At 48.8% G+C, this 27,353-nt stretch overlaps 1 protein-coding gene and 1 non-coding gene across 4 annotated transcripts in view; both read left to right on the forward strand.

The window, feature by feature from the left end:
• The window catches only part of EVC (EvC ciliary complex subunit 1), a 66,712-nt gene that overhangs the window by 26,435 nt on the left and 12,924 nt on the right, over positions 1–27,353 (forward strand). For all 3 annotated transcript variants that reach the window (XM_072946447.1, XM_072946454.1, XM_072946460.1), the window contains 6 exons: positions 293–451; positions 5,044–5,260; positions 7,634–7,782; positions 10,169–10,267; positions 15,016–15,228; positions 25,248–25,357. In XM_072946447.1, the coding sequence (XP_072802548.1) occupies positions 293–451; positions 5,044–5,260; positions 7,634–7,782; positions 10,169–10,267; positions 15,016–15,228; positions 25,248–25,357 (947 nt within the window). The remainder of the gene's footprint in view (positions 1–292; positions 452–5,043; positions 5,261–7,633; positions 7,783–10,168; positions 10,268–15,015; positions 15,229–25,247; positions 25,358–27,353) is intronic.
• Positions 21,544–21,616, forward strand: TRNAT-GGU (transfer RNA threonine (anticodon GGU)). Its single transcript has one exon. It is a non-coding gene; the product is annotated as a tRNA-Thr (tRNA).

Raw genomic sequence — 27,353 nt, forward strand, 5'->3', positions numbered from 1 at the left:
TTAAGCTGTGTAAGCTGAATGATCTCATTGTGCTTTTCCTTCCTTATCAGCAGCGCACTGGTGCTGGCTGAAAAGCCACCTCAAACCGACAGGCACCCACAGTGGGACTGGGAGGAACCTCAGGAGAACGTGTTTATTGCTGAGATAAACGGGCTCGAGGCGGAGAGTTGTTTAGAATCTCGGTGTGTGATAAGGCGTGAATAGTAGTTCCCAAGCTGAACCGCGTAGCTTTGTAGCTTTCTTAAGTAAGTTTCCCCCACCCCCACCCCACCTCTTGTTTCTCATTTCACAGATGGAAGCTTTCTGGAAACAGATGGAAAACATCCAGCACTTTCTTGTGGACCAATTGAAGTGTTCCAGCACCAAAGCCCGACAGCTCCTGACGACTCTGACAGAAAGAATGATTGCAGCCGAAGGGCTCTTGCGTGACTCCCAGGATTTGCAGGCTCTGGTAACGCTGGAGGGGGCGGGGAGGGAACGTGATATTCAAAGTAGGGATGTGGATTCTGGAAGCTTGACATGCTGTAGGGACCATTAGGTTGAACACCTGCATGTTGTAGATGAGGATATAGAAGCCAGAGAAAAGCAGTGAATCCATCCGTCTGTGCAGCTGTCCGTCCATCCATCCATCCCTCCCTCCCTCCCGTTAATGGAGATGCTGGCCAGCTCCATGTTATTACGGCCTAGAGCCTTGGTTTCCAATCCTGGCTGCACATTGAAGTTACCTGAAGAGGCTGAAGAAGTACTGATGCTTGGGTCCAAGAGGAGCCCCCACCCTAGAGAGTCTGACTTAATCAAGTCTGGGCTTTTTAAGGTTCCAGGTGACCACACTGAGCAGTCATGGTTGACAGCCATGGAACTTCGGTTGTTTCCTGACTGCCCCGTGAGTCACCTGGGAGCCTGAAACTGTGCCTGTGCTGTGCCTGGGGCCTCCCGCACAGGGACCCGGTCTGCCTGGTCTGTAGTGGAGGCCCTGGCGCTGCTGTTTTCAAAATTCCCCAAACAATTCTGATGTATAGCTGGGCGTACAAGGCCCTGGCGCACAGGAATCCACAAATACAAATCCAACTTTGAAACTCGGCTGAGCCACTTGAAGCTGTGTAATCTCAAACAGGTTACTTCACCCCTCTGAACTTCGGTTACTCTATTTATAAAAATTGATTTCAGGAGTTGCCGCAGGCAGTGCTGGGGAAGTGCTTGGTGACCTGCCACACCCTAGTCACCGTGGGGATCAGCCGTGGTCTCGCCCTGCTGTGCAAAGCCCAGGGCACCATGCACCCATTTCCTCTTCTGACCTCGAGGACTCATGGATTATATTTCAGACCCGTGCATCCACCCAAGTTACACCTGTCTCACAAACTTGCAGGGGCCTTACCTCAGAGCCTCAGCATCTCAGATGCGAGGAGAAGGCCCTGCTGAGCCGAGCGGACCCCTGCTGCTTCTGCACAGACTGCTCTGGTCCTCCAAGTGTGGTCTGCAGTCTCGTGGCATCAGCATCACCCGAGAGCTGGTTCGAAATGCAGAATCGTGTACCCCACTCGGGACTGCTGAAAGACAGGCACTGCCGGTATCTCCCTCCCCGTGAGCAGAGGAGCCAGCTAAGTGACTCACCTAGGACCCCTGTGCTGTCTAATGACATCACTCAGCCTGCCCCCCACGCCTCCTGGTTTGCCGTCCAAGCCCCTTTAAATTGGATTTTAATTTGATATGACTGCAGATATTAATGCTCATCAAAGGAGAAAGACTTTTTGCCTTTTATTCTTTTTTCCTAGGTATTTATTATTGCTCCATCAGCAAGATATTGATGCAGGAAAAAAATGTAACCTGAGCTGACGCTGGCCAGAGTATTAGTCAGTCACTTCCAAAGAGGAAGAAGGGAAAGGATGATCCAGGTTTCCGTATGCCCTTCCTTCAGTCAGCATTTAATGAGCACCTACTCTGTGCCACATTCTGTTAGCGAAACAATGTTGCAGGCTCCAGCTAGAAACCTGAGCTCATGCTATAGTCTTACCTCTTATTAGCTGTGTGGCCTTGGGCAGGTTACGTAACCTCTCTGTAACTCAGTTGCATCGTCTGTAAGATGGGAATCAGAATAGCATCAGCTCTGAGAATGTTAGAAAGTAGACAACGTGTACAGCCTTTAGGACAGATCCCGGCACAGGGGATGCTCAGTATGTTAGTGATTAGACTCTGGCAGGCCACGTGTCAGCAGCAAAATAGACATTAACAAGTCATCGTAATGCTGTGTGGAAAGGGCAACAGCCTATATTTACACAGTCGAGGGAGGAGTTAGCTCTGCCTGCATCCCATAAACTGAAGAAAAAAAGTAGCTTCTTTATGTCGGAATATGTTGTTGATGAACCCCAGAAGAATTTAAATTCTCAGCAGCTGGACCTGGACTGCATCACGTGGTATTGCTGAGTATCAGAACTGCAGGAGCCCTGGAAAGGGCCCCAGACGTCATCAGAGTCCGTCTCTAGGGATGTTCAAGAGAAAGCAGATGGCAGGAGAGGTGTGGGGACCTGCTGCGGATAATTATGACAACAGCTTGCATTCAAGAGCACTTACCATCTTCTGGCTGCTATTTTAAGTGTTTCGCATATTTTAACTTATTTAATGCTCGCGTCCATTCTGCAAGTTGGGTGTAGGTGAGGACACGGTGCCCAAGGTTGTGCAGGTCTGGAGCCAAGTTTGAGCCCGGGCACGCTTGAGGACTGGCTACACTCAGAGCCAACAATGGCCCCATCACCTCCCATCCAAGTCCCTCCACCCCTGCTCACCTCTCTCCACTCCTCTTCCCTGAATATAAATCCAGAGGGTGCACTGTCACTACGCAGCCTGGAGGCCTCACGGTGCTGCCCAGGGCGGTGGCTGCTCTGATTGCCAGGCTCCGCCCCTCACCCCCTTGCCTGGAGCCCAGGCCCCTGGCCGCCCCCACCCGCTCTGAGTGCTTATCCTCTTGCGCCCCCTACTGGTCGCAGGACCGCTGCCGGCTGCCAGGCTAACTTGGAAGAGAGGAAGGTTCAGAGCCACTGTCCCTGGGCTAGTTAGGTGGCCTTCCAGAATAAACCTCAGCGTTCTTATCTGTAACTGGGGAAGCATTGTCCTTGCTCTGTTCACACATTGTTAGTACACTGTGGCTCAGCAAACAGTGAGGCCCAGGGCGGGTTAGTGGACGGCTCAGGTACGGCCCCTGCCTTCAAGGGCTCTCAGTCCAGCCTGGGACTGTCCCTCATGATTAGCTCCTTAAAGACAGAGGCACAGGAGCCGTGGAGCCTGGAGGAGGGGACCGTGGGGCTGGGGAAGGTCTGGGAAGACACCGCACAGCCTGTAAGGATGAGTAGGACCTGGCCAGGCAGGGGAGTGAGAGGAGGCTGGGAGGGGGTTCCAGGTGCGAGGCCTCATGTGTGCAAAGGCCCAGTGGAGCTGAGAGTCAGGCGTGCTGGGCAGCCAGGAGCAAGGAGGAATGTGGGATGAGGCTGGAGACTGAGCCACCAAAGAACCCTCATGCACTGCGCCCAGGAGCGGAGACTCGGTTTGGAGGCAGTGACTGCGGGGTTTGGACCAGGGGATGACAGAGCCAAGACTGCACTGCAGAAAAGCCCCCTGTCTGCCAGGTGGGGCCGGAGCATAGGGAGACTGGTGGGAGGCAGTAGCCCAGGGCAGAAGTGATCTGGCCTGAGCTGGGAATGGCTCTGGGCCAGCAAGGAGGAAACAGAGAGGAGGGATGTGCAGGGGGCAGGAGCAGGCGTGGTGGAGGAGAGGGGCTAAGGCTGACTCCAGCCTCCACCATACTATGCCTGGGGCCAGTGGGGCCATCCCCAGGGGGAGAGATGTCCTTCCTCTGAGATGCAGGACCTGTGGCTTTAACGTGATCCTTGAGCAGCTGCTCTCTGAGACATAAGGACAAGGGATGGACACCTACAGGGTCTGCCTCTGTCTCTGGTTGACATTTCCTGCACGGGGAGGCATCTCATCCGAGAGTTCTGTCCCAAGTGAGTGAGCACGTGGTAGGGCAGGCGGGCCTGTTCCGAAGTCTGATGGCTGGGATGGCCCTCCACGCCAGCCTGTTACGGAGTCCAGCTCGTGCTGCTTGCCACACAACAGGCCAGTAAATCGGGACATGAGGTGTTGGGACAAAGAAAAATGACTTTATTTGGAAAGCCAGCAGACCAGGAAGATGGGAGACTAATGTCCTGGAGAACCATCTTCCCCAGGTCAGAACTCAGGCTCCTTTTACCCTAAAAAGGGGAGGGGTGTGGTTGGTTGTTGTAAACGTCTTGGTGTCCGAATCCTTTGTTCCTGCAGCTGTCCACCTGGGTCAGGTCGCGATGTAAACCTCCAACAAGACAAATGTTCTTTGTTCTGCAACTTTTTATCTCTGTATGAATGGAAAAGGGTTCTACCCTTAACAGTCAGAGCCTTGAGAAGGGGCTCTCCTGTGCACTTCCGGCTGCAGGAACATTCTTTTACAAAAGGTGCGGAAGCAGCGTGACTGAGCGCAGGCAACAGAGCGCAGGGTTAGAGCCAGAGGAGCAGAGCTAATGTGGAGTCAGGTTTGTTGTCCTCTGTTACAAATCCGACCTGGAAAATCTCTTACATCCCCAGGACACAGGTTCTCTGAGGCTCAAAAGCCAGAAAGTCCTGTGACCTTTATTTCTCCTGGTGTTGCTTTTCCAGGGCTATGGAGGCCAGAGGCCCCAGTGAGTGGGGAGGGATGACTATGGGAAAGGTGGACCTTCCTCTCTGATCATGTGCATTTATCAGGTTCCTTCCCGGAAGAGAGAGCCCTCTGTAGACACTCACTGTGTAGCAAGTGCTTTCCGTGTGTTATCCAGCGTCAGCCTCGCCCCGTGCCTGAGGGGCGATTTTGTCCCCATCCGAGGAGCAGACACAGGAGGCTCAGGAGAGCAGCTTCATCTGAGCTCTGCTCACTGGCAGGTGGGGGCCCCGGGACGGAGTCCACTGCTGTTTACAGACCCTCACGGCCAAGTGCTGACCCACGGTGTCCCAGCCAATTGTCCTGTGGGTTTCTTTTCTTAGGACACCCTGGAGAGAACAATGGGGCGGGCGCACATGGCCAAAACCATTGAGTTCCTGAAGCTGCAAATCCAGGAAGAGACCAAGTGCCGGCTGGCCGCCATCTCCCGCGGCCTGGAGCTGCTGGCCGTCGAGGGCAAGCTCTCGGGGCGACAGAAGGAGGAGCTGCTGACCCAGCAGCACAAGGCCTTCTGGGAGGAGGCCGAGCGCTTCCGCCGAGGTGAGCGAGCGGGCCGGGGCGCCGTCCTTCTGGGCCCCCGTGCTGCGGGGCGTCGGGGCCAGGGCGGGTGGCCACACTTGCAGGTGTCAGGAGACGTGGAGCGGCCCCTATTGGACCCGCACCAGGTCTGCCTCAGGGGACTTGTCACTTAACTCCTCTGAGCCTCGCTTGCCTTCCCATAAAGCAGAGGTAAGCAGGGCCGCCGCCTCGGAGCTGGGCTGCCTGCTCCACGCAGTCACCGGTGATTCAGGCTGACCGAGAACCACCTGGAACGTGCAGAGGGCAAAGGGGTGGAAACGCCCAGAAGCCGGGCACGAGGTCATGAGGTCCTGCTCAGCTGCGGGCGGGCGACGACGGTGGGCAGGGGTCGGGCCCGCGGGACGGGACGGAACCCGGCGTGGCTGTTTCCCACACAGGGTACTGCCCCCCGGGGCTGACCCCGGGAGATGGGTGGGTCAGGGCTCAAGACGTCAAGGGCATCTGAGACTTGGTCCAGGTCACACCATTGGTGGGACCCTTGAGAAACCCAGGTCTGTCGCCTGCAGGGTGGGTGCCGCCTCCGCACCAGCTTCCTCACACCCTTGGCAGGAGAGCCCATCAGTGTTGACCCAAGGCTGCACGTGTGGCCAGGGCTGAGTGGAAGTAGCGTCTGGGCCTCCTAACAAGATACCACGGACTGGGGAGCTCACACACCAGGCATTTCTTTCTCACAGATCTGGAGGCTGGAGGTTTAAGATCAGTGTGCAGCCGGTTTGATTCCTGATGAGGGCCGCTTTCTCGTGGTGTCTTTCCATGGCAGAGAGCAAGCTTTCTTGCATTGTTCCTCTTCTGATAAAGCACCAGCCCTGTGGGATGAGGGCTGCATCCTTCTGACCTCATTTAACCTTCTAGGCCCCATCTCCAAAGGCAGTCACACGAGGTTTCAGACTTCAGCACATCAATTTGGAGGGACACAGTCCGGTCCCTGGCACCAGGTTTCCATTGCAGCCAAAGACCTGGTCCTCTATGCTTGCTCACGTCCCCTCTGCCATGCCTGTCCGCTGCCCTTTGGAGATGGGGCCAGGGGACAGTCGTTTAATCCTGGGACCTCAGGACTCCAGCCAGGCCATTCCACAGATGTCTGTGTCACTTGTCGCTATGGCTTCTGTGACCCTATGGAAGTCTGCTGTTGACTGGAATTCTGGACCGTGTAGAATCTGACTGCATCTGGGCTCGGGGGTCATCACACACAGTGGCCGGGACTTGACTAGTGGGAAGAGGCCCCAGCAGCAGGGAGTGGCTGGGCTGGGATGCTGAAATGGTGCCCATTGGTCAGAGTCTGTTAATCTTGGACAAGACGGGGGAGGCAAGGAGCAGTCAGCGGCAGAGGGAAGACTGGTCTCTCCTGGGCACCTGAACACACTCTTCCCATTGGTGCTGGAGGCTAAACAGACCCTCAGATCAAGCCCAAGGAAGTGTGCTTGCATTATGGCACATGCAGAAGGCACTCTGACATGTGTGGGTGTAAGAGGTGGGCGGGGAGATGCTGAAACCAACGTCTCCAAGAGCAGAAGCCCCTTGTGACCTGGCCCTCACTTGCTTCTCCAGCCTCTTCACACAGCATCTTCCCCAGAACCCAAGGGAGCAGAATCAGGCCAACTTCTTCATCAGCTCTACTTCCAGGAGCCGTCTCTGGGGTCCCATGCTGCCGGCTCCTCATCCTGCACCTCCCCCCGCCCCAACCATCATCCAGCACATAATTCATTCTCCTTCCACGTTTCTCGTCTTCCCTGGACCAGGAGCATCTTGAGATCTGGGCTGGATCTTGCTCACGGGTAGACCCCAGCCCCCAGTGCTGTGACCTTGGTGTGTAAGGGGATGTTTTAGAGCCAACCGAGTTTACCCTCCCCCACACCAGGGGGTCTTGCCCTTGGGTTCACCCTCCTCCTCTTCTGCTGATCTAACAATTCACCCTCGAAGTTTTCATATCTCAGCTCCAGTCTGAAATGTCACCATCTTCCTGCAGACCCGGGCTCTCTGTCCTCTGTCCCACCCATGCCACTTACTCGTCCCCCACACTCTTTTCCCCAGGAAAACACCCGTTTATCTCCTGGGCAGGTTGGCCCGGCCCTGTACCACAGCTCGACAAAACCTCTGGGCCCTCGGCCCAAGGGAAAGTGGGGTTCCCTTCAAATGACGGGGACCCATGGGCTTTGAGGGGCCAGGGGCTCCTAATACCAGACTTTGGGAAGCCCATGTGCCTGAGTGATCAGAGGAAAATAAAAATGGGACTTGCCCCTGAGTATCTGACGCTCCTCACGCTGGCAGAAGCAGCCAGTGGACGCTTTGCCAGGAGAGCAACTGGCGATGTCCCCTGTTCTATGTCGGTTTCAGACTTTGTCCAGCGAGGCAAAGACCTGGTCAAGGCCTCCCTGGTTCACCAGGCGGAGAGGACAGAAAAGCTCATGCTGGCTCAAGAGGAGGAACGGAGGTGCTTCCTGGCCGAGTCTCCGCGGACCGCCGACCCTGAGGAGTTCCTGCAGGTGACCCTGTTCCCGATCACCCCCACGTCCTCAGGCGCGGCCGTCCTGGGAGAGCCGTGCGGGCAGAGCGGGGTGGTCTGGTCCCCCTTACTGCGCTTGAGAAGCCAGGGGCTTCAGCATCCAGCAAACAGGAGGTGTCTCCTCACCTCCCATCTGTCAGCCCAGTGACCTTAGACAAGTGCCTTGAGCTCTGCGTCCCGTCCTGCTGCTGACAAAAGCAGCACGTCCTCACCGGGCTGCTGGAGAGATGAGCGGGAGGGGCCAGTGAGGCGCGCCACAGGGTCCCTACCTACCATGGGAGCCAGTAGGGAATGTGGACCCGAAGGGACTGGCATGTCCCAGGTGTGAGGCAGGCTCTCACAAGGGGGTGGGGCCCCTCGCTGGGACAGGTGCCGAGTCAGGGGAGGAGCCAGCTTGTGGAGCCGAGTGGGCAGGACCAGAGAGGACCAGCTGGACAGCCGTCCCGGTCTGGAGACCCGCAGGAGGACAGGAAGCAAGATGTCAGCCTGCTTGAGGGGAGAGAATGCGCTGGCGCCAGCACAGGCTGGAAGGCCCGGGCCTTGCAGTTGTCAGGGCGAGAGGACAGAACCCTGCCCCTGCCTGGCCTGCGGGGAGGCGGGGAGGCGGGGGGAGGGGCGGCAGGACCTGGGCTTGGACGTGAGTCTGCCGCTGTGAGTGACTCTGGGCACATGGCTAACCCTCTAGCTTTCTCATCTGGGTGATACAGGGTTATCAGGACTCGGCCAAACCCAGTAAGGGGCAGCCACAACCCGACTGTTTCTCTGGGTCCCTCTGCTCTGAGTTAGCCTTTGGAACACGTTGTCTCAGCTCTGCCGAGGGGATGGCAGGACAGAATCTGGGTCCAGGCTCAGCCCAGAGCACAGGCACAGGTGCTCCCTGGGGGCAGGCGTGGTGGTGACGGCAGCAACACCCCAGTGACGAGCCAGCAGGGGGTCCCCCAAGAAGAGGAGAGGCATTTACGTCCCTGGGTCCCTGGTCCAGTGCCCTTCCCCCACCCCACCCGCAGAGCCTCCCTGCACGGCCCTCGCCTGGGGGTTCTGGGGTTTGTCATAAAGTGGGGTGGGGGCTGTTTCTGTCTAGGGAAGATACATCTGAAATAAGAGTGGAAAGATATGATTATACAGCTCTCCGTGAGATTTCCAGGCCCTTCTCCCTGATGTCACATTGCTCAGCGCAAATCCTGAGTGTGGAGAACGTGACAGCGTCAGCTCTGTGACCCAGGACCTCAGCACAGCCCGGCACACACTGGTGCTCAGGAGACATGGGACCAAGGAAGGAAGGGTTGAGCCAAGCATGCGTGAATGAATGAATGAATGAGCAGCAGATGACTGCATGAGAGCCAAAAGAATGAATGAACAGATGGGTGGATGGATGGTGGACACAAAAGGATGAATAATTGAATGATTAAATGAAGAACGAACGAACAACAAATAAACGGCCGAATGAACAAAGAACGAGCGGGTGGTGCTCGCCTCGGCTGCAGGTGTACTAAAACGGGAACGATGCAGAGGTTAGCGTGGCCCCTGCGCGGGGAGGACACGCAAATTCATGAAGGTTCTGTGTTAAAGAAAGAAAAAACAGAACGAGTGAATAAACACGGACTTTGGCCCTGCACCAGCCCCTCCCTCTCTGGTCCCTGCACCCCACCCCCTCGCTTACCTCCCGCCCGGCCCCCACCGAGGCCAGAGGGTTCTAACTGCCTGGTCCCGCTGCTGTTGCTCCATGAGCCTGGAAGGAGAGTGTGTTGGCCCTTCTGCCCTCCAGGGACCCCTCCTTGTCCTTCAGAACTTGGCTTACACGCTTCCCCAGCGACGGGGATGCTGCCCCTAAGGGAAGTCCGCCCCAGGGGGTTGTGCTCTCGGCCTCTCTGACTGTGTCTGGGGCGTCAGGTGCATGCCTCCCTGTCACTCTGCTGGGCTCCTCAGGGTAGGGCCTCGCCATGTGATCACAGAGGCCTGGTGGCCACTGACCACACTGACCCTTAGTGGCCCCTGCCAGGCTCGGGCTCCACTGGGCGGGCCTCCCATGGCCTGGGTGGTGGTCCCCCACAGCTGAAGTCAGAGAATGAGGTCTGGGTGGCTTGTGGTCAAGAAAGACGGGTGACAGGGGGCCAGTGGCACCTCTTCATGACGGGTGGACAACGGAATAGTCTGGCTTTCCTGGAGGTCAGGTTCACTGGTCCTGGCCTTGGCTGCAATTTGCAAGTGGAGGTCATGTGGCACCCCCCGCACCCCATTTTCCTTGTGTACAAATCAAGGGTGAATGTCCCTCCGGTGTGAGAGGCAGAGTCAGTGGAGGAGGTGTTTCTGGGGAAAGAATAAGTCAGTATTTTTCTACCAGATTCAGCGTCCTGTTTTGCTCCCAGGCTTTTCACGAGGTCCTGGAGAGGCAGAGGCTGGAGTGGAGTGGCCTGGAGGAGGACGAGAACGTCAGAGCTACGGAGGCCGCGGCCGCGCTCTGCCAGGTACGTGGCCTCCAGGCGGGACCGGCTGAGAAACCCCAGGATCTGGGCATGCGTGAGAACCTCACATCCTCCTGGGCTGGGGACCCCGAGACCCTGGCACACTTTGTCTGAGTGACCCAGGCAGAAACCAGGTCGTATCTGAGGCCTCTTCCATTTCTGAGATGCTCGGGACCGTCATCTTCAAATGTCCCTAGAGGCAAAAATACACCTGTGTAACCACTATCCAGATTGAGAAAGAGATCATGGCAGAACCTCGGGAGCCCCCTCACATCTCCTCCCAACCCCCCTCCCCTCGCTGCTCATAGGAGCCGTATCCTGGCTTATGTGGAACTCAAGTCCCTGCTTTTATATGAATGGAATCATATAGCATGTGCTCTCGTAGGTCAGGTGTCCGTCTCTCAATTTTATATGTACTTGTGAGATTCCTGTGTTGTGTGAGGCAGTGGTCTGTAGGATCTCCCTGCATAGCATGCCACCATTTACCCTTTATGCTGATAGGAGCTTTCTTGCAGATGGTGTTTCATACACACGCATACGTGTCCCTCTCGGGCACATACCAAGGGGCAGAATTGCTGGGTTAAAGGGTATGTATACCTTCAGTCCGTATCCTCCATCACTGTTACTGTAAACACCAATTTGGTTAGTATTTTAAATTTATAAGGATGGACACCTTTACAATATCAAATCTTCCAATCCAGAAACATGGTATATCTCTACATTTACTTAGGTCTTACTAATTTTTCTTACTATTGTTTCATAGTTTCCGCCCTTAGGTATAATGTTTGCTATAGTTTTTTGGGTTTTTGTTTGTTTGTTTGTTTTTTCAGATTAAGGAAGTTTCCTTCCATTCCTGTTTGGCCAGGAGTGTGTCTTATGCATGGCAATTAAATTTTGTAAAAGACTTTTTTCTTCATTTATTCACAAAATCATCAGATATTTTTCTGCTTTGTTCTATTGACGTAACAGATTGCATCAGTTTGGGTAATGCCATGAGGTGCCTACAGTTGAGAACCTTTGCATCTTTCTGGTGAATTAAACCTTTTGGTACCATGAACTGATTCCCTTAATACCTAAAAGTGCTTTCTTCATTAGAGACTTCTATCTGCTATTAATGTAACACAGAATGAGCTTGCGTTTATTAGGGCCTGGTTATACTCTCATTCATTTGTTCTTTGTTTAAAAAAAAAAATTACCAGAGAGCATCCTGGTGACATCATGAGATCCGGAGCCTGACCGCCAGGGCCCCGTGTGTGAGCTGACTTACCTCTCTTCTCCACGTCCAGGTGCAGCCTCACTTTCCTTATCTCTATATTTCTTTCATCAGTTTTGATAAATTTCTGTCTTATCACTTCCAATATTACTCTGCCTGGACTCTGCCTTCTTTCCTCCTGGGAATCCAGTTAAACTTGTCGAACTTGCTCACTGTATCTTAGCTTTATCTTCTCCATATTTTCCATCCTTCAGTGTCTCCTGACTTTGTTCTGGATTTTCTCCTGATCTATCTCCCAGCAATAATTCTCTCTTCAGCTGCATCTCTAAACTGCAATGAAACTACATTAGGTTCTTATTATTGGACAATGTCCTTCAATTCCAGAAGTTCTAATTATTTTTTTAACTAAGTAGTGTTACTTTTTTTATAATTACCAGCTTTTTGCGTTAAGGGTTAAGAGTGGCTTTTAACTTCTTGAGCACAGTAAGCATCAATACTTCAAAGTCCATGTCTTGTAACTGCACTCTCTGGACCACCGGTGGGCATGTTTTTCACGCCTGTTGTTTGTGTTCTTGTCTCCTCATGTACCTGTCTATTTCTTATTGTATGCCTTATCTCACATTTGTATTTTCCTTTGTAAAATCATTTTCAGATGTAGAATTATGTTCTCTTCCTCCAAAGAGAATTTTCCTTTGCTTCTGCTAGATGACTGGGTCTCTCATGATCCAGAGTCACCTTAATTCAAGGTCAGGACTTGAAATATCATGGATCTCCCACATGAACAGACTCCAAGTTGCAGTCCATTTAAACCAATCTGAACTAGTTTTCTTCCATTTCACTCATGTTTCTCTGCTGCAGCTTTTTGAGCTCCAGCCGTGGGCTCCCCAACCCACGGGGAGCCATGAGCTCCACCTTCTGTCCCTTCAGCTGCTGGAGGCGGTCAGAAGTCCACTCGGCTGTGCGGCTGTCCTCTGGATTGACCCCACCCCCACCCCTTCACGCAGCCCAAGGGCTGGACTCATTTCTGTCTTTGTGTCTTCTCTGAGACCTTGGCCCCTGCACTCTGCACTACTGTTACCAAGTCCAGACTCATTCTGCTTGCCGCCCAACAGGCCAGTAAATCAGGAGGCAAGGTGTTGGGGCAAGGAATGCGACACTATTCAGAAAGACCGGCAGACTGGGAAGGTGGGGGACTAATGTCCTGGAGAACAGTCTTCCCCAAGTCAGAATTCAGGCTCCTTTTATTCTAAAAAAGGGAGGGGATGTGGTTGGTTGGTGCAAACTTCTTGGTGTCAGAATCCTTGGTTCTTGCAGCCGTCCACGTGGGTCAGGTCATAGTGTCCCTATAAACCTCTAACAAGGCAAATGTTATTTTCTATTCTGCAACTTTTTATCTTTATATGAATAGGAAAGTGTTAATACCCTTAAAGGTCAGAGCCTTGAGAATGGGCTTGCCTGTATATTTCAAGCTCTAGGCAAGATTCTTCTACCAAAGCTACCAAATCAGCTTGACTGAGCCCAGGAAACAGAGCACGGGGTTAGAGCCAAAGGAACAGAGCTAATAATGGAGTCAGATTTGTTCTTCCCTATTACACTACCTTGTTAGCTCTTTGGGACTTTTGTGATGATTTAATAAACATTTGTTCTAGCTTTAAGAAAAAAAAAATTCATCCTCAGTGGGAAGAATGAGTTCAAATGACCTGGTTGGCCACTATCAAAAGTGGGATCTCTAAACCCTTTAAAAGGGGGTGTGTCCTTGTGCCCCATCATGATCACTTTACCCTGAGAAAACTTCAGCTTGGCCGTGAGCTTTTTAAAGCCTGGCATCCACTGGGTTTAATTAACATTGATTTGAGTTTAACTTACATCCATTGAGCACACCAGCTCTGACCTAGGTATGCCAAGCTAAAGGCTGAGAATTTTTTTCCTCCAAGAAAACTGTTATCCTTGGAGCATACAGGTTAAGAGCAAGAGTCCAATATAGTCTAACAGCCAGGACCCACCCTCTACAAGTGTCCAGTTACTGATCTTCTCTGGGTCTTAGCTTCTTCATCTGTAGAACAATGATAATTATAATAGAACATCTTCATTGGACTATTAGAAGGATGAATGAGATTATACAAGAAAAGTGCTTATCACACTCCCTGACGCACAGTAAGGATTTGTAATTATTAACAATTATAATGTTATTACCTGATATTTGCCAGGTGCTTTTCTAGGCCCTACAGATGCTAATGTAATAAGACTTTGTTTTTAAGAAACCTCATGGTCTAGTCCATGAAAAGGACAATCAGACAGCCAGTGACCACAAAAATATATGTGGTCAGGAGGCCTTCCCAGAAGGGGAGACCTCAAATTGAGTTTGTAACATGTATGGGGAGTTCCTTGATGGAGAAGGGGGAGTGGGCATTCTGTATCATGTTGGTGCATGATGCTTTCAGAAACTGCCGCCAGGTGCTTGGTCTAGGAGGAGACATGGGTGCAGATCTGAGTATGATGCAGCTTCTGCTCTGGGTTAGTTGTGGTCCAGAAGGGATGACAGATAAATTGTAGTTTTGATGCCCTGGTGGGGTGAACCAAAAAGCTGTGGAAGCCTTGGTCAGAAATGCCCATGTTAGTCTGAGCAGCCCTGGCAGGACTTCACAGAGAAGGGATTATTTTGCAGGGGTTTTGCAGGGTGAAGAGGAGTCCATTTAAGGTGTGAAGGTGCCTGGAGGTGGGGCCAGGGAGAGGCTTGAAAAAGCATCTCTATAATGAAATGTGCAGTGAGATGCCATTTATGTGAATTAACACAAACACGGAAAACCACATTTATGGACAAAAAATACGGTGAAAGTATAGAAATCCAAATTGGAAACAGAGATGATGAATTCATGGAGATGGCTGTCTCTGAGGAGGCTCTGAGGGAAGAGAAAAGATTTGCAGAGGGAAAACAAAGGATTCCAACTTAACCTATAAGGTTTACTGTTTTAATCTGAAAAAGAAATGGAAAACTGAGTGGTGGATTCAGAGTTGTTATAGGTTTTTGGTTTTCATGATTTAAAAAGATACAATTTTAGAAAGAGAATGGAGTGGGAGAGATGGGCTGAAGGGAAAAGAATGGAGAGAAGTGAGGCAGGACCACCTGGAAACCCTGGGAGGCACTCTGACTGTGATGGAAAGAGAGACCTTCCAAGTTGCTGAGCTGGAATCCAAAGCTCTGTCCTTGTGCAGATAACTCGCCTAAGTGGAGGGGGCAGAGGGAGGCGGAGGAACCAGTGAGGGGTTGTGAAAATAACCTGGGTGGAGGTTTAGAGGAGACTCCAGTGATGGAGGTCTCATTGGGGCAGGAGGGCAGATCTGGGGCTGGGGCTTGACTGGGTGGGGGTTCCGAGGGCTGAAAGACAGCAACTCCGTGTGTGTGTGTGCACGCGCGCACGTGCGTGTGTGCGTGTGTGTGTGATTTGAGAATTTCCTTCCCTGGATTTCCTCTGTGTCTTGCTGGAAGCCCACGGCCCTGCCCCGGGGTGAGGACGTGACTTATAACTCCATCCTTCAGGAGCTGTACCGCAGCACCATGGAAACTTTCCAGAAGTTCATGGACGCCCTGTTCCTTCAGACGCTCCCCCATGTGACCAACCTCTCCCAGGCGGAGTGTGAATACCTGAGGCAGGAGGCCCAGGAGAACGCCGCCCGGCAGCTGGGGAAGTCGGATCGCTTCCGGAATCAGCAGTGGAAACTCTTCCAGGACCTCCTGGAGCAAGAGAAGCAGGTGCGGCATTTTGTAAACCTGGGTCTTGAGTCTGCATTTTTTTTTAAATTAGGAAGAATAATGAGAGGTTTCCTCTCTGAGCATCCCCTAGTGCCTGTGCTAGGGGCTTTGCCAAGATTCTGGTAGCCAACTTTTCACAACCGCCCACCAAGGCTGGTGGGATAGGAAGTCAGTAGATAATGCCTTCAGCTGATCCAACAAAGGCAGCAGAGTCTGTGCTTGAGAACAACAGAAATAAATGACAGAAGGTGTTTCTCAGGGGAGTGGACTCGGGGAGGAGCTGCACACACAGGACTCCTGTTTTTCAGTGAAAGTCTATTCCGTTATTAAAACCATGTACATACGTGGTAGGTAGAATAATGCTTCCAAAAGAATGATGCCCCCATCCTAGTCCCCGGAACCTGTGAATATGTTACCTACCAGGGCAAGAGGGGCCTTGCAGGTGCCATTACATTAAGGATCTGGAGATGCGGAGAGTGTTCTGGATTATGTGAATAAGCCCACTGTAATCACAAAGGTCCTTTTAAGAGGGAAGGAGGAGGGTCAGAGTCAGAAAAGGAGGTGTGATGGCCTAAGCCGAGGCTGGAGTGATGCGGACATTAGCCCAGGATCGCAGACAGCCTTGAGAAGCTGGAATAGGCAAGGAATGGATCCCCCCCAGAGCCTCCAGAAGGAGCACAGCCTGTTCCATTTCACTTCAGACGTCCGACCTCCAGAACTTACATGTAAGATAATAAATGTGTGTTAAGTCACAGTTTGCGGCAATGTATTACAGGAAACTAATGCACGTCAGTTTTATTCTTAAAATCCTGAAACCTGTCAAAATTGCAAATGTGACACACAGAAGTGCCCACATTTCCCATCTCTCTTGCTTTCCTGCACGCTAGAGGCTTTGGAAGTGACGTGGTCAGTATCCTGGTATCTGTCGGTGTTTGAGTGATGCAGTTCTGGCTGTGAGACAAGGTGTGGTACCTGCAGAGGGCTTCTCTCCCCTGTTACAAGGGCCGGGTGCTGCTAGGAGAAATCCTCTTCACCAGCATTCCCGTTCTTCCTGCCTAGAGCACGTACAGGAGGCCGGGAGGTGCACCCGCCTTCCTTTGACTTACAGGCAGAACAGGATGCAGAACAGAGGCTGATGTGCCCGGGGCGGGGGTGCAGAGAGGCAGACTGTCCCAGCCCTGGACTGCCCAGCCCTGGGTGCTTGTTATAAGAAACACCCTGTCTCTTTACGCTGAGTGTTCAATTAGTTGCAAAAGATACACAACGGATGCATGGAACAGAACTGATGGGAGCTGTCCAAAGTACCAATAAATAAAGGAAAGCCTCGTGCAAACACTGGGCTATTCCCAGCCGCGGGGCAGGCGCAGGGCCTAGTTTCCTGCCTGTCTGATTTGTTAGACCTCCTTCTAGTTAATTCCAGTCCTCCGTTGGAGGCATCGTGTTGCTCTGTCATCGGTAGCCCGTGGTCCCCTGCGTTTGGCTGTACGTTCTGGAGGACAACAGCCCTGCTTCTCTTATTTTCACTTCCTCACTCAAAGCCCAGTAACTGGGTTACAGCAAATGCTCAGAAAAACTTGGCTGCCTTTCCAGCAACAATGGTGCAGATTTGGAAATTATTGCAGGATTACCTTGACCCTGTATTCTACCCAGGGATGTAAATGAAGGTGATTCATACCAATCCTGGGCCCCAGACCATACAATTTAGTTTCTGGGAACAGAGGCGGAACCTGGGCCTTGGTGATTTGGAAGATTCACCAAGTAAGTCTGATATTAGCTCCCCAAACGGGGTGAGGTCTTTTAGAGACAGCTGTGGTTTGCAGACGGGCTTCTAGCCTTCAAAACTGATCACCTGGGTTTGAACCAGAGCAACTCCATTAAAGGACTGGGTGACTTTAGCCAGTCCACTGACCCACAACTTTGATTTTGCACAACTTGCTAAATTTCTCAGAACCTCAGCTTTCATGTGAAAAATAGAGATTAAAATACCCAACGGGGGCTGTGGGATAATGCAGGTTAAGACCGATTGCACAGTATCTGTTTAATCGCTTAATGATATTGACATTGAAAAACTCCAGGGTTTCATTTCTGATAAATTATTAGGCAAACACCCATGATTCATCTAAAACCCTCTAGTTATGAGTCTTATTTTAAGCGGATATCAGACAATTCATAACTTCTAGGTTTTTTATTCATTTATTTACTTTATGAGTGTATGCATGCGGGTTAATTTTCCTTTGCTGGTGCAGAAGTGTTTCCAGGGGAGTTCTGCATGCAAGAAGCAAGCAGGGAAGTTAATGACCTCATCAACTGATTAAATAAGTATGACCCAAGACTGTTTTCTCAGAGTGTGTATGTCATAATTAATTTACTGATTGATTGTTTAATTGCCTTAAATTACCACAAGATATTTAGAGATCCATATTCTCTCTTACTTTCCATATTTTCTCATTGATAGTACAAATGAGAGATGAACTTTCTGTGGGCCAGAGGAATATTTAGTCATGAGAAGAAAAGCACCAACAAAACTGTTCACAGAAAATCAAACACACAGTCAATGAATTGCATTTTCCATGTATTTTCTATCCAAAAGGCCTTGATGATTTCATATCCTGTTACTCAGGAAAGTTGTTAAATTTTGTGAAATTTATCAGTCACACAATTAGAATAAGTTGTAGAATGCTGATTCTCAAAGTGTGATCAGTTCTAACGCAGGTTTCTGGGCTTCTCCCCAGTCTGCTGAGTTAGGCAGAAGGATGCTCAGTGTCCCCTCAAAGACATCCGCATCCTCATTCCCAGAAGCTGTGAATATGTTACCTTACGTGGCAGAAGGGACTTTGCAGATGTGAAGTAAGTTAAGAGTCTTGAGATGGCTAGATTGTCCTGATGATGCAGGTGGGCCCAGGGTCATTACAGGGGATGCAGGAGAAGTGGTGTCAGAATGATGTGATGTGAGAAAGACTCAGCCAGACATCGCTGGATCTGAAGATGGAAGAAAGGGCCACAAGCCAAGGAATGCAGGTGGCCTCTCGAAGCTGGAAAGGCAAGGAGAGGGATTTTGCCCTGGAGCTTCCACGGGAATGTAGACCCACTGAGACCTGGATTTTACCCGCCTTGAGCACCATTTTGGACTTCTGACCTCCGGAACTCTAAGATAATACGTTTGCATTGTTTTCAGCTACTTAGTTTGTGGTCATGTGTTACAATAACAATAGGAAACTCACGCACCACCACACAAAAGTCTGCATTTGTAGCAAGGAGTGCAGCAAGTGATGCAGCCTGTGGCATGAAGGTGCAGAACGCCAACGCTAGAGTCCATCCAGCAGGTTTTGAAGCCTGGCTCCCCTCCTCACACTCCTCCCGCGCTCTCTGGAGCCCACTCCAGGCAGCTTGCCCTCCCCTGGCCTCATCTCACCTGTGCTGAGCCCTCAGCAGCAGCGTTGGCAGACTGGGCTCCCCTCCTCCTTGAAACCCTCGCTTGACTGTCTTGCTTGTCCTACCTCCTCAGTGGTGGCTTCTTCTCAGTTTCCTTTGCTGATTACTTCTCATGCCCTCATGTCCAGACACCAGAGCCCTGGATGCAATCTGTGGTCCTCTTCTCTGCCTATGTGCAGTCTCTTGGTGATCTCACCCAGTTGCATACTCTCTGCATAACAACCTGCCAAGCTAGCAGCTTAAAACAAACAACACATACTTCTTCTGTCCCAGTTTCCGTGGGTCAGAAATCCAGGCACAGCTCAGCTGAGTTCTCTCCTAGGGGAATCTCACAGGCTGCAGTCAGGGCTGCAGCTGGGGTCTCATCCAAAGGCTGGACCAGGGAAGAGTGGCTTCCAAGCCTACTCCGTGGTTCTTGGCAGGATTCAGTTCCTCCAGGGTTGTTGGACCAAGGACCATCGATGCCCACATTTATATCCCCAGCTCAGAATCCGTTCCTGAACTCAGCTCTCTAATGTGGTCTCCATCTAAGTGACTGATAGGCAGGCAAATTGAGTGTGTCTGAAACACAGCTGTTGACCTTCCTGCTCTGCCCACAGTCTTTCTCCATCTTTCCATTCGGCTGGGCAGACAACCTCAGGTATCCTTGACTCCTGTTTCTTACACAGCTTCTATCCGGTTGGCAGGGAATTGCATGATTCTACCTTCAGTCTGATCCAGACTGTAACCTCTTTCCATTGCCTCCAGTCTGAGCATCCTGGTCAACACCACCACACCTCTCGTCTGTATCTCTACGACAGCTGGCCCTTTGGTGTCTCTGAATCCGCTGACCCCTTGAAGTCTATTCCTAACCCCTAGCCAGAGTGATGTTTTCACTAAAATTTTTTTTTCCGGTTTCATTGAGATATAATCTACACACAGCACTGTGTAAGGCATACAGCATAATGATTTGACTTACATACGTCATGAAACGATTACCACAGTAAGTTCAGTGACATCCATCATCTTTGTAGATACAAATTTAAAGAAATGGAAAAAAAATTGTTTTCCTTGTGATGAGAACTCTTAGGATTTACTCTTCTAACAGCTTTCATACATAACATGCAGTGGTGCGAATTACATTTATCGTGTTGCGCATTACATCCCTAGCGTTACTTACCTTACAGCTGGCAGCTTGTACCCTTTGACTGCTTTCATCCAGTTCCTCCTTCCCCCATCCTCACCTCTGGTGACCGCAATCTGGTGTCTTTTTATTATAAGTTGGTTTGCTTCTTTGTTTTTGAAGTGTAATTGACCTACAACACTGTTATTTCCTGTTATATAATACAGTGATTCGATATTTTTGTACCTTTCAAAATGATTGCCATGGTAAGTCTAGTTACAACCTGTCACCGTACAAAGACATTAATTATTGACTATATTCCCCACACTGTACATTTCATACCTGTGACTCATTTATTTTGCAGCTGAAGTTTGTACCTCTTAATCTCCCTCACCTGTCACCTCTGTCAGCCACCTGTTTGTTCTCTGAATCTATCACTGTTTCAGTTTCATTACATTTGATCATTTGTTTTGTTTTGGGGTTCCACATATAAGTGAAATCATACCATATTTGTCTTTCTCTGTCTCTTTCTTCACTTAGTGTAATACCCTCTAGGTCTGTCCATGTTGTCACGAATGGCAAGATTTCATTTCTTTTTAATGGCTGTGTAGTATTCCACTGTGTATATATATGTGTGTGTGTGTGTGTGTGTGTATGCATATATCACATCTTTTTTATCGGTTCTTCTATAGATGGGCACTGAGTTTACTTCCATATCATGGCTATTGTAAATAAGATTGCAGTGAACATAGGGATGCAGATAGTTTTTCAAATCAGTGTTTTCATTTTGCGTGGATAAACACCCAGGAGTGGAATTGCTGGATTGCAGAGGTAGTTCTACTTTTAATATTTTGAGCAATCGCCATAGTGTTTTCCACAGTTTCTGCACTAAGTTACATCTCCACCAATAATGCATGAGGGTTCCCTTTTCTCCACATCCTCACCAACACTTGTTATTTGTTGTCTTTTTGATGATGGCCACTCTGCCAGGTGCGAGGTGACACTTCGCTGTGGGTTTGATTTGGCATTCCCCTGAAGATTAGCGGTGCTGAGCATCTCTTCACGTGCCTGTTGGTCATCTGTATTTCTTCTTTGGAAAAATGTCTTTTCAGATCCTCCGCCCATTTTTTAATTAGGTTGTTTGTTTTTCTGATGTTGACTTACGTTAGTTCTTTGTATATTTTAGATATGAACCCCTTTATGGGACATATCCTTTGCAAATGTCTTCCCCCATTCAGTAGGCAGCCTTTTCATTTCATTGATAGTTTCCTTCACTGTGCAAAAGCTTTTTAGTTTGATTTAGTCCCATTTGTTTATTTTTGCTTTTGTATTCCTTGCCTGAGGAGACATATCCAAAAAATTATCTAAGACCACTGGTGGGCAGAGCCAGGTCCTGTCCTGGGGTCTCTGGCTGCAGGCCCCCGGGGGTCCCTGAGTGGGTGTTGGCCTGCTGGTGGGCGAGGCAGGGTCCTGAGTGCTTAGGTGGCCGGGTCCTGGGCCAGCTGGAGCTCAGGGAGTCCTCAGCCAGTTGGCCTGCTGGTAGGTGGGGCTGTGTCACTGCTGCTTGGCCCAAAGTGTCCCAGTCCTAGTGCTGACAAGCTGGTGGGCTGGAGGGAGGACTCCAGAATGGCGCTTACCCACACCAGTCCGCCTGGTAGAATGAGCTCCCAAAGTGGCTTCTGCCAGTGTCTGTGTCCCAGGGTGCACTCCAGTTGCCTGCTGTCTCTCTGGGAAGCTCTCCAAGATTAACAGGTGGGTCTTTTCAAATTATTGCTTCTGGGGGAGGGTATAGCTTGGTGGTAGAGTGTGTGCTTGGTACACACAAGGTCCTGGGTTCAATCCCCAGTACCTCCACTTAAAAAATAAATAAACCTAATTACGTCTCCCCCCAAAAACAAAAACAGAAAAAAAAATCTTAAAAAAAAAATTCCTGCTTCTGCCCGGGGTCCTGGAATGTGTGAGATTTGGTGTGCGCACTGTAAGGGCAGAGTTTCTATTTCCCACCGCCCTCTGGGTCTCCTGAAAGTAAACCCTGCTGGCCTTCAGATCCAAACACCTGGTGGCTCATCTTCCTGGTGCAGGACCCCTCGGCGAGGGAGCCCAGTGTGGGCCTCGGATCCCTCGCTCCTTGGGGAGAGCCTCTGGAATTGTAATCACCCTCCTGCTCATGGGTCTCCCACCTGCAGGTATGGGACTTGACTAACTGTGACGCTCCCCGCTCCCAATTTCGTTGTGGTTCCTTCTTTTTACCTGTAGCTGTAGATGCTTTCTGCTAGTCTTCTGGTCTTCCTCATCAGTGGGTACAGCTCTGTAAGTCGCTGTAATGTGATGTGCCTGTGGGAAGAGTGAGCCCGGGGCCTTCCTCTTCTGCCGTCTTGGCCAATCCCTGCTCCAGAGTGATAACTTCTAAAACATATTCTGTATCATTCATTTTTAAGATGCAGATTTTAATAACATTTTAACTTCTCTGAAACTGAGCTGAGTCTTAATTTAATTGGCAGTGATTTCTGTCTCTAGTTGGTACCCAGAATAACTGCATCTCATAATCACTGGCACATTAGATTCGGTAAAAGACACTGTCACATTGTGACATTTCTCTGCTCAAAACTCCCTCCTCATTTCATGCAGCGTGGAAGTCAGCGTCCTCGCCGTGCCCTACACGGTCCCGCGTGTCAGGACCTGGTTGTCCTCTGGCCTCCGAGCTCGCTCCCCGAGCTCGCTCCACGCCAGCCTCCCCGGCGTCCTTGTGCTCTGCCAGCTCCCTGGGCGCCCCTGCCTCGCTCTTTCTGCTTCTGGTCTTTCTGCTGTCCCGCCTTCACCATGAAGCCTGCTCTGACCATGCTTTTAAATCTGCAGTGCCTCCCTCCCCCAGCCCTCCAGCGTTTGCCTTGGGTGTCGGCTGTACCGCCTGCCCCACCTGTAAATCCACACTGTTAGTGGGAAGGTGCTCGAAAACTCTTAGCGTGTAGCAGCCATGCACCGACCACTGGTTCCTTCCCCCTTCCTCTCCTTAGTAAATGAAAATTTGAAACAGAGAGTAAACATACTGGAAACCACAAAATGACCCGGTAGCGCTGAACAGGGGCAGCACTCTGGCCCACTGAAGCAGCTTCTTGCCTCTGAATTTAAGCGTTCACAAACCTGCCTTCTTTAATGTTGAAGAAGGTGGTGACAGTGGCAGGTGCCCTCCAGTCTGACGATCTCTGTCCTCTTCACCATCTTTGGATCCTGTTGCTAGTTTTTTAACTGTGTTCTCAAAATGCACACCGAAGACCCTCATGGCCCTTAGTGACAATGTTGATTTACCTTGTAAAAAAATCTAGATTGTGTAGAATTTTCTAGAATGTTCCGGTTTTCAAGCACTTTGACAGATGATTGAGACTCCTCCCAAGAGGAGTCAGAGACTGACTTTAATGAGAAGTTCTGGGTAGCACAGTGTGATTCTGTGAGACTCAGTGTAAGTGCTACGATCACGAGGCCCAGGGAGCTGAAGTCCAGGCTTCTGACTTCCACCCGGGCGGCTGTGCCTCGTCCCTGTCCCGCACGCAGCACGGCCATCTCCAGGCTGCTGGAGGGAGAGCCCTTTGAAAAGCCACACACATGGGAAGGTGAGAGGTCCTCTTGGTGACTGAGTCCTTGGTGTAACACAAGCCAGCTACATGTTTCCAGGTGCCTGCTTCTCCTCGTGGTGCAAGATAGGCAGGGAGGAGCTTTAGAGACAGACAGACTTAAATTTGAGTCTCTGCCCCACGTTTTCATGTATTAGCTGTGTGGCCTTGGACCTCACAGCATTTTCACAGGTGAAGTCTCCTGACGATGAGCTAACATCCAAAATTACAAAACACACAAGGAACAACACACCACAGGCGAGAGCCAGCATGGCCAGCGCACGCCAAGCTTAGACCACAACCAGCACCGAGGAATTCAGATGAAGAGACTGTTAGAGCTTATAAAGGAATTATGTTTAAAACATTAAAAAAACAACAGAAGGAATGATTAGCGTGAAAACGAGACATGCTGAAAAAGCAGACAAATAACCATATGCTTTTATAAACGAAAATTATAGTTGTTACAAATACACACTACTATATATAAAACAGATTGAACAACAAGGACCTATCGTACCACACAGGGTACTATATTCACTACGTTATAATAACCTATAATGGAAAAGAATCTGAAAAAAGAATCTACACATATGTTTATGTACAACTGGATCACTTTGCTGTACACATGAAACTAACACAACACTGTAGATCAACTACACTTCAGTAAAAGTAAATTAATTCTTAAAAACAGAAAATTATAGTTGAGAAAACAGAAATGTAATGAATGAGTTAAACAGCAGATTAAATATGGCTGAAGACGCAGTGTGTGAACTAGAAGCTACATGTGAGAAAGTGGCCCAGAATACAGCATGGAGAGCTAAAGAGATGGAGAGTGGTGAAGGGACAGGAACAGAATGAGAAGGTCCTGGAGGGACCTCCTCAATCTTTCAGGAATTCTAGGAAGAAAGGATGGAGAGAGTGGAGGAGAGATAATATTCAAAGGGATAAGGGATAAGGAATTTTCGGACGTGCTGACAGTCATAAACCCTAAGGTAAAAGAAATGCTGATTAACTTTGGATTTGTGGAGACAGGAATATACGTCAAAAATGTAAAACTATGGAAGGAATAGAAATAGAATAGAAGGTAACTTTCAAAGCAGTAGAGGACAATGGCGAAACAAAGATTTTCTTCAGTATAAAAGCTACATGGTGACCAATAAAATAAGTCTGACTGATGTTTATAAGAGCCTGATGGAGCTTAATTATAAAATGTTATTGAAGGGATAAAGAAAGAATTGAGAGAAATGCCTGACCCTTGGATAGGAAAACTCAGTTCTGGAAAGACAGTGATTCTCTACACATTAATCTAGCAATTCAGTCAAATTACAAGGAAATCCAAGAGTTGTTTACCCAAACTGGATAAACTGATTCTAAAATTCACATGTATAGAAAAACAACCAAGAACAGCCAAGACAGTTTTGTACAAGAGAACCTGGGAAGACTCGCCCTAGCAGTGGTGAAGTCCTGCGATAAACTACAGGAATTAAAGCAGGGAGTTATTGGTACGGAAATGAACAGACAGACCCACAGAATAAAAGAGTCTGGAATGAGATTCATGTACATATGGAAACTATCAGACAAGGTGGCGTCAACAGGCCAGTCATAAAAAAGATAAATGGTGCTGGGACAATTAGCATCCATTTATCCAGAGACAATTAAATCCCTTCCTCATGCCACAGAAAATATATATTAAATGGCTTTAAGATGTACATGCAAATAGGAAATTTTTTAAAACTTTAGAGGGAAGTATAAGAGAATTTAATTAAATCAAAGGAGAAGGGGATTTTTAAAATTAAGAAACAAAAATTTGATCCAACAAAGTAATGATGAATGAAATGAGCTTGAGTTGACCCCTGTCCCTCTGTCCTGGGGTCTAGGTGTGGATGGAGGAGCACACACTGTCCACTGTGCTGCAGGCACACCTGCGGGACGACCATGAGAGCATCATCCACCGAGTCTTGGGCCACCTTGGCGGCCTCAGTGAAGAGTGAGTGTGGCTTTCTGGAGGGTGGGGGCCTTGTGTCCTGTGTGAGACTCCATGCTAGCCTCAGTGTCCTCATCTGTAAGGTGGATGTTGTAACTACCTTCCTGCCTCCCTGACAGCATGGTTTGAGACCAACCAGATTGTAACTGTAGCTGTGAAACAGAGTGACAACAGAAGGCCGTGGATGAAAGTTTGCAGTCAGAATTGATGTGGGCACATGACTTAGTTCTTACCCCCAATTTCTTCAACCATAAAATGGGACTACTAATACCTACCTCATAGAGTTGTCTTTTGTAAAAACTCTTTAGACATATTTTTTGAGGTACAATTTACATACATAAAGTGTACAATTCAATGCTTTTCAGTAAATTTACAGAGTTCTACACCCATCACCGTGATCCAAATTTAGAACATTTCCATCACCCCTAAAAAGACCTCTTGTGCTCATTTCAATCATTCTCCATTTATTAATACATTTAATATATTTTAAATGTTTTATATGGTTATTAGCTTGCTGAAAAATACTTATTTTCCTTATTTCATAGGAGAAAAATTATTTTGATACAACTAATTTTCTAGTTGCCTAGCCTTTTCCAGGAAACTATTTTTTGCATACGTCAAGAAGCAGATGGATAGCTATATTATTGGATAATACAGGGAGAGCACCAGAAGGAGATGAAAACAAGTGAATAAAAACTGGTGAGCAGTGTTGAGGACAGTAGTGAGCAATCAAAAGATTTGTCTAGCCTCAAAACCTGTGTCTTTTCATTGTAGTAATATTTAATCCATTTATATTTAATGTAAAACTTCTTGGTAATGTATTTGGATTTTTAATTTATCATTTTACTAATTGTTTTATGTTTGTCCCACCTGCTCTATATCCCTTTTTCTCATCTCTCTTGCCTTCTTTTGGATTAGTTATTTTATTATTTCCTATTTTATCTCTCTTTTGGCTTGTTATTTATATGATTTTAATGGTTCAGAGATTCTGAACTGCATCCCTGATGTGTCGCAATCTAATGTACGTTAATATATCCCTTCTTCCAGGACAGTGCAGAATGTAGACACCGAAGAATGCCTTAACTCCATTTATTCCTCCCTCGCAGATTATGCTTTTCTTATTGGGTGTTTTACATCTCTCCATATTTTCAACTCACTGAGATATTATTTTTGGTTTATGCCATCAGTATTTGTTTAGATTTACCCCTTCTGTTGCTCTTGATTCTTTGCTCTATCTTTAAGTTTCCTTCTGGCATTATTTTCCTTTGCATGGAGGATCTCTTTGTTTTAGATTTGCTAGTGACAAATTCTCTTGGGCTCTGCTGTCTGAAAATGTCTGTCTCATCTTCATTTTTAAGGAATGTTTTCATTGGGCATAGAATCCTAGTTTAGCTGTTATCTTTTAAATACTTTTAAAGATAATCTTTCATCTTCTGATTTCAATTGTTTCTGGCTACTTTAAAATTTTTCTTTTGTTCTTTGGTTTTCATCAGTTTATGATGATATGCTTAAACCCGGAGGTGGGTTATTTTGTGTGTGCATATCTTGCTTGCTTGTTTTGAATAAATCTGCAGTGCTTCTCGAATCTATGATTTGCTGTCTTCTATTAGTTTTTGAAAATTCTGAGCCATTATCTCTTTAAATATTCCTTCTGTCCATGCTCTTCCTACTTTTCCTGGGCTTCAATTACACATTTATGAGAACTTTCCACCTTATGTCATTTGTCTCTTACATGCTGTTCTGTATTTTTCATTCTTTTGTTCCCTGTGGTTCAGTCTAGATGGTTATTTTGAGCTGTCTTCCTCGTTCTCTCTCTCTTTAGCTATGTCTTATCTGCTGTTAAGCCATTTACTGAATTCTTAATGTTGGTTACTGTGTTTTCAGTTCTAGAATTTCTGTTTTAGTTTTTTCATCATTTTCAGTTATCTGCTAAAATTCATCTTATCATTCAATTTCCTAAACGTGTTCATCATAGCTGATTATCCAATATCTTGTGGGT

Source organism: Vicugna pacos, chromosome 2, assembly GCF_048564905.1.
Source record: "Vicugna pacos chromosome 2, VicPac4, whole genome shotgun sequence".
In the NCBI taxonomy this organism is placed as follows: Eukaryota; Metazoa; Chordata; class Mammalia; order Artiodactyla; family Camelidae; genus Vicugna; species Vicugna pacos.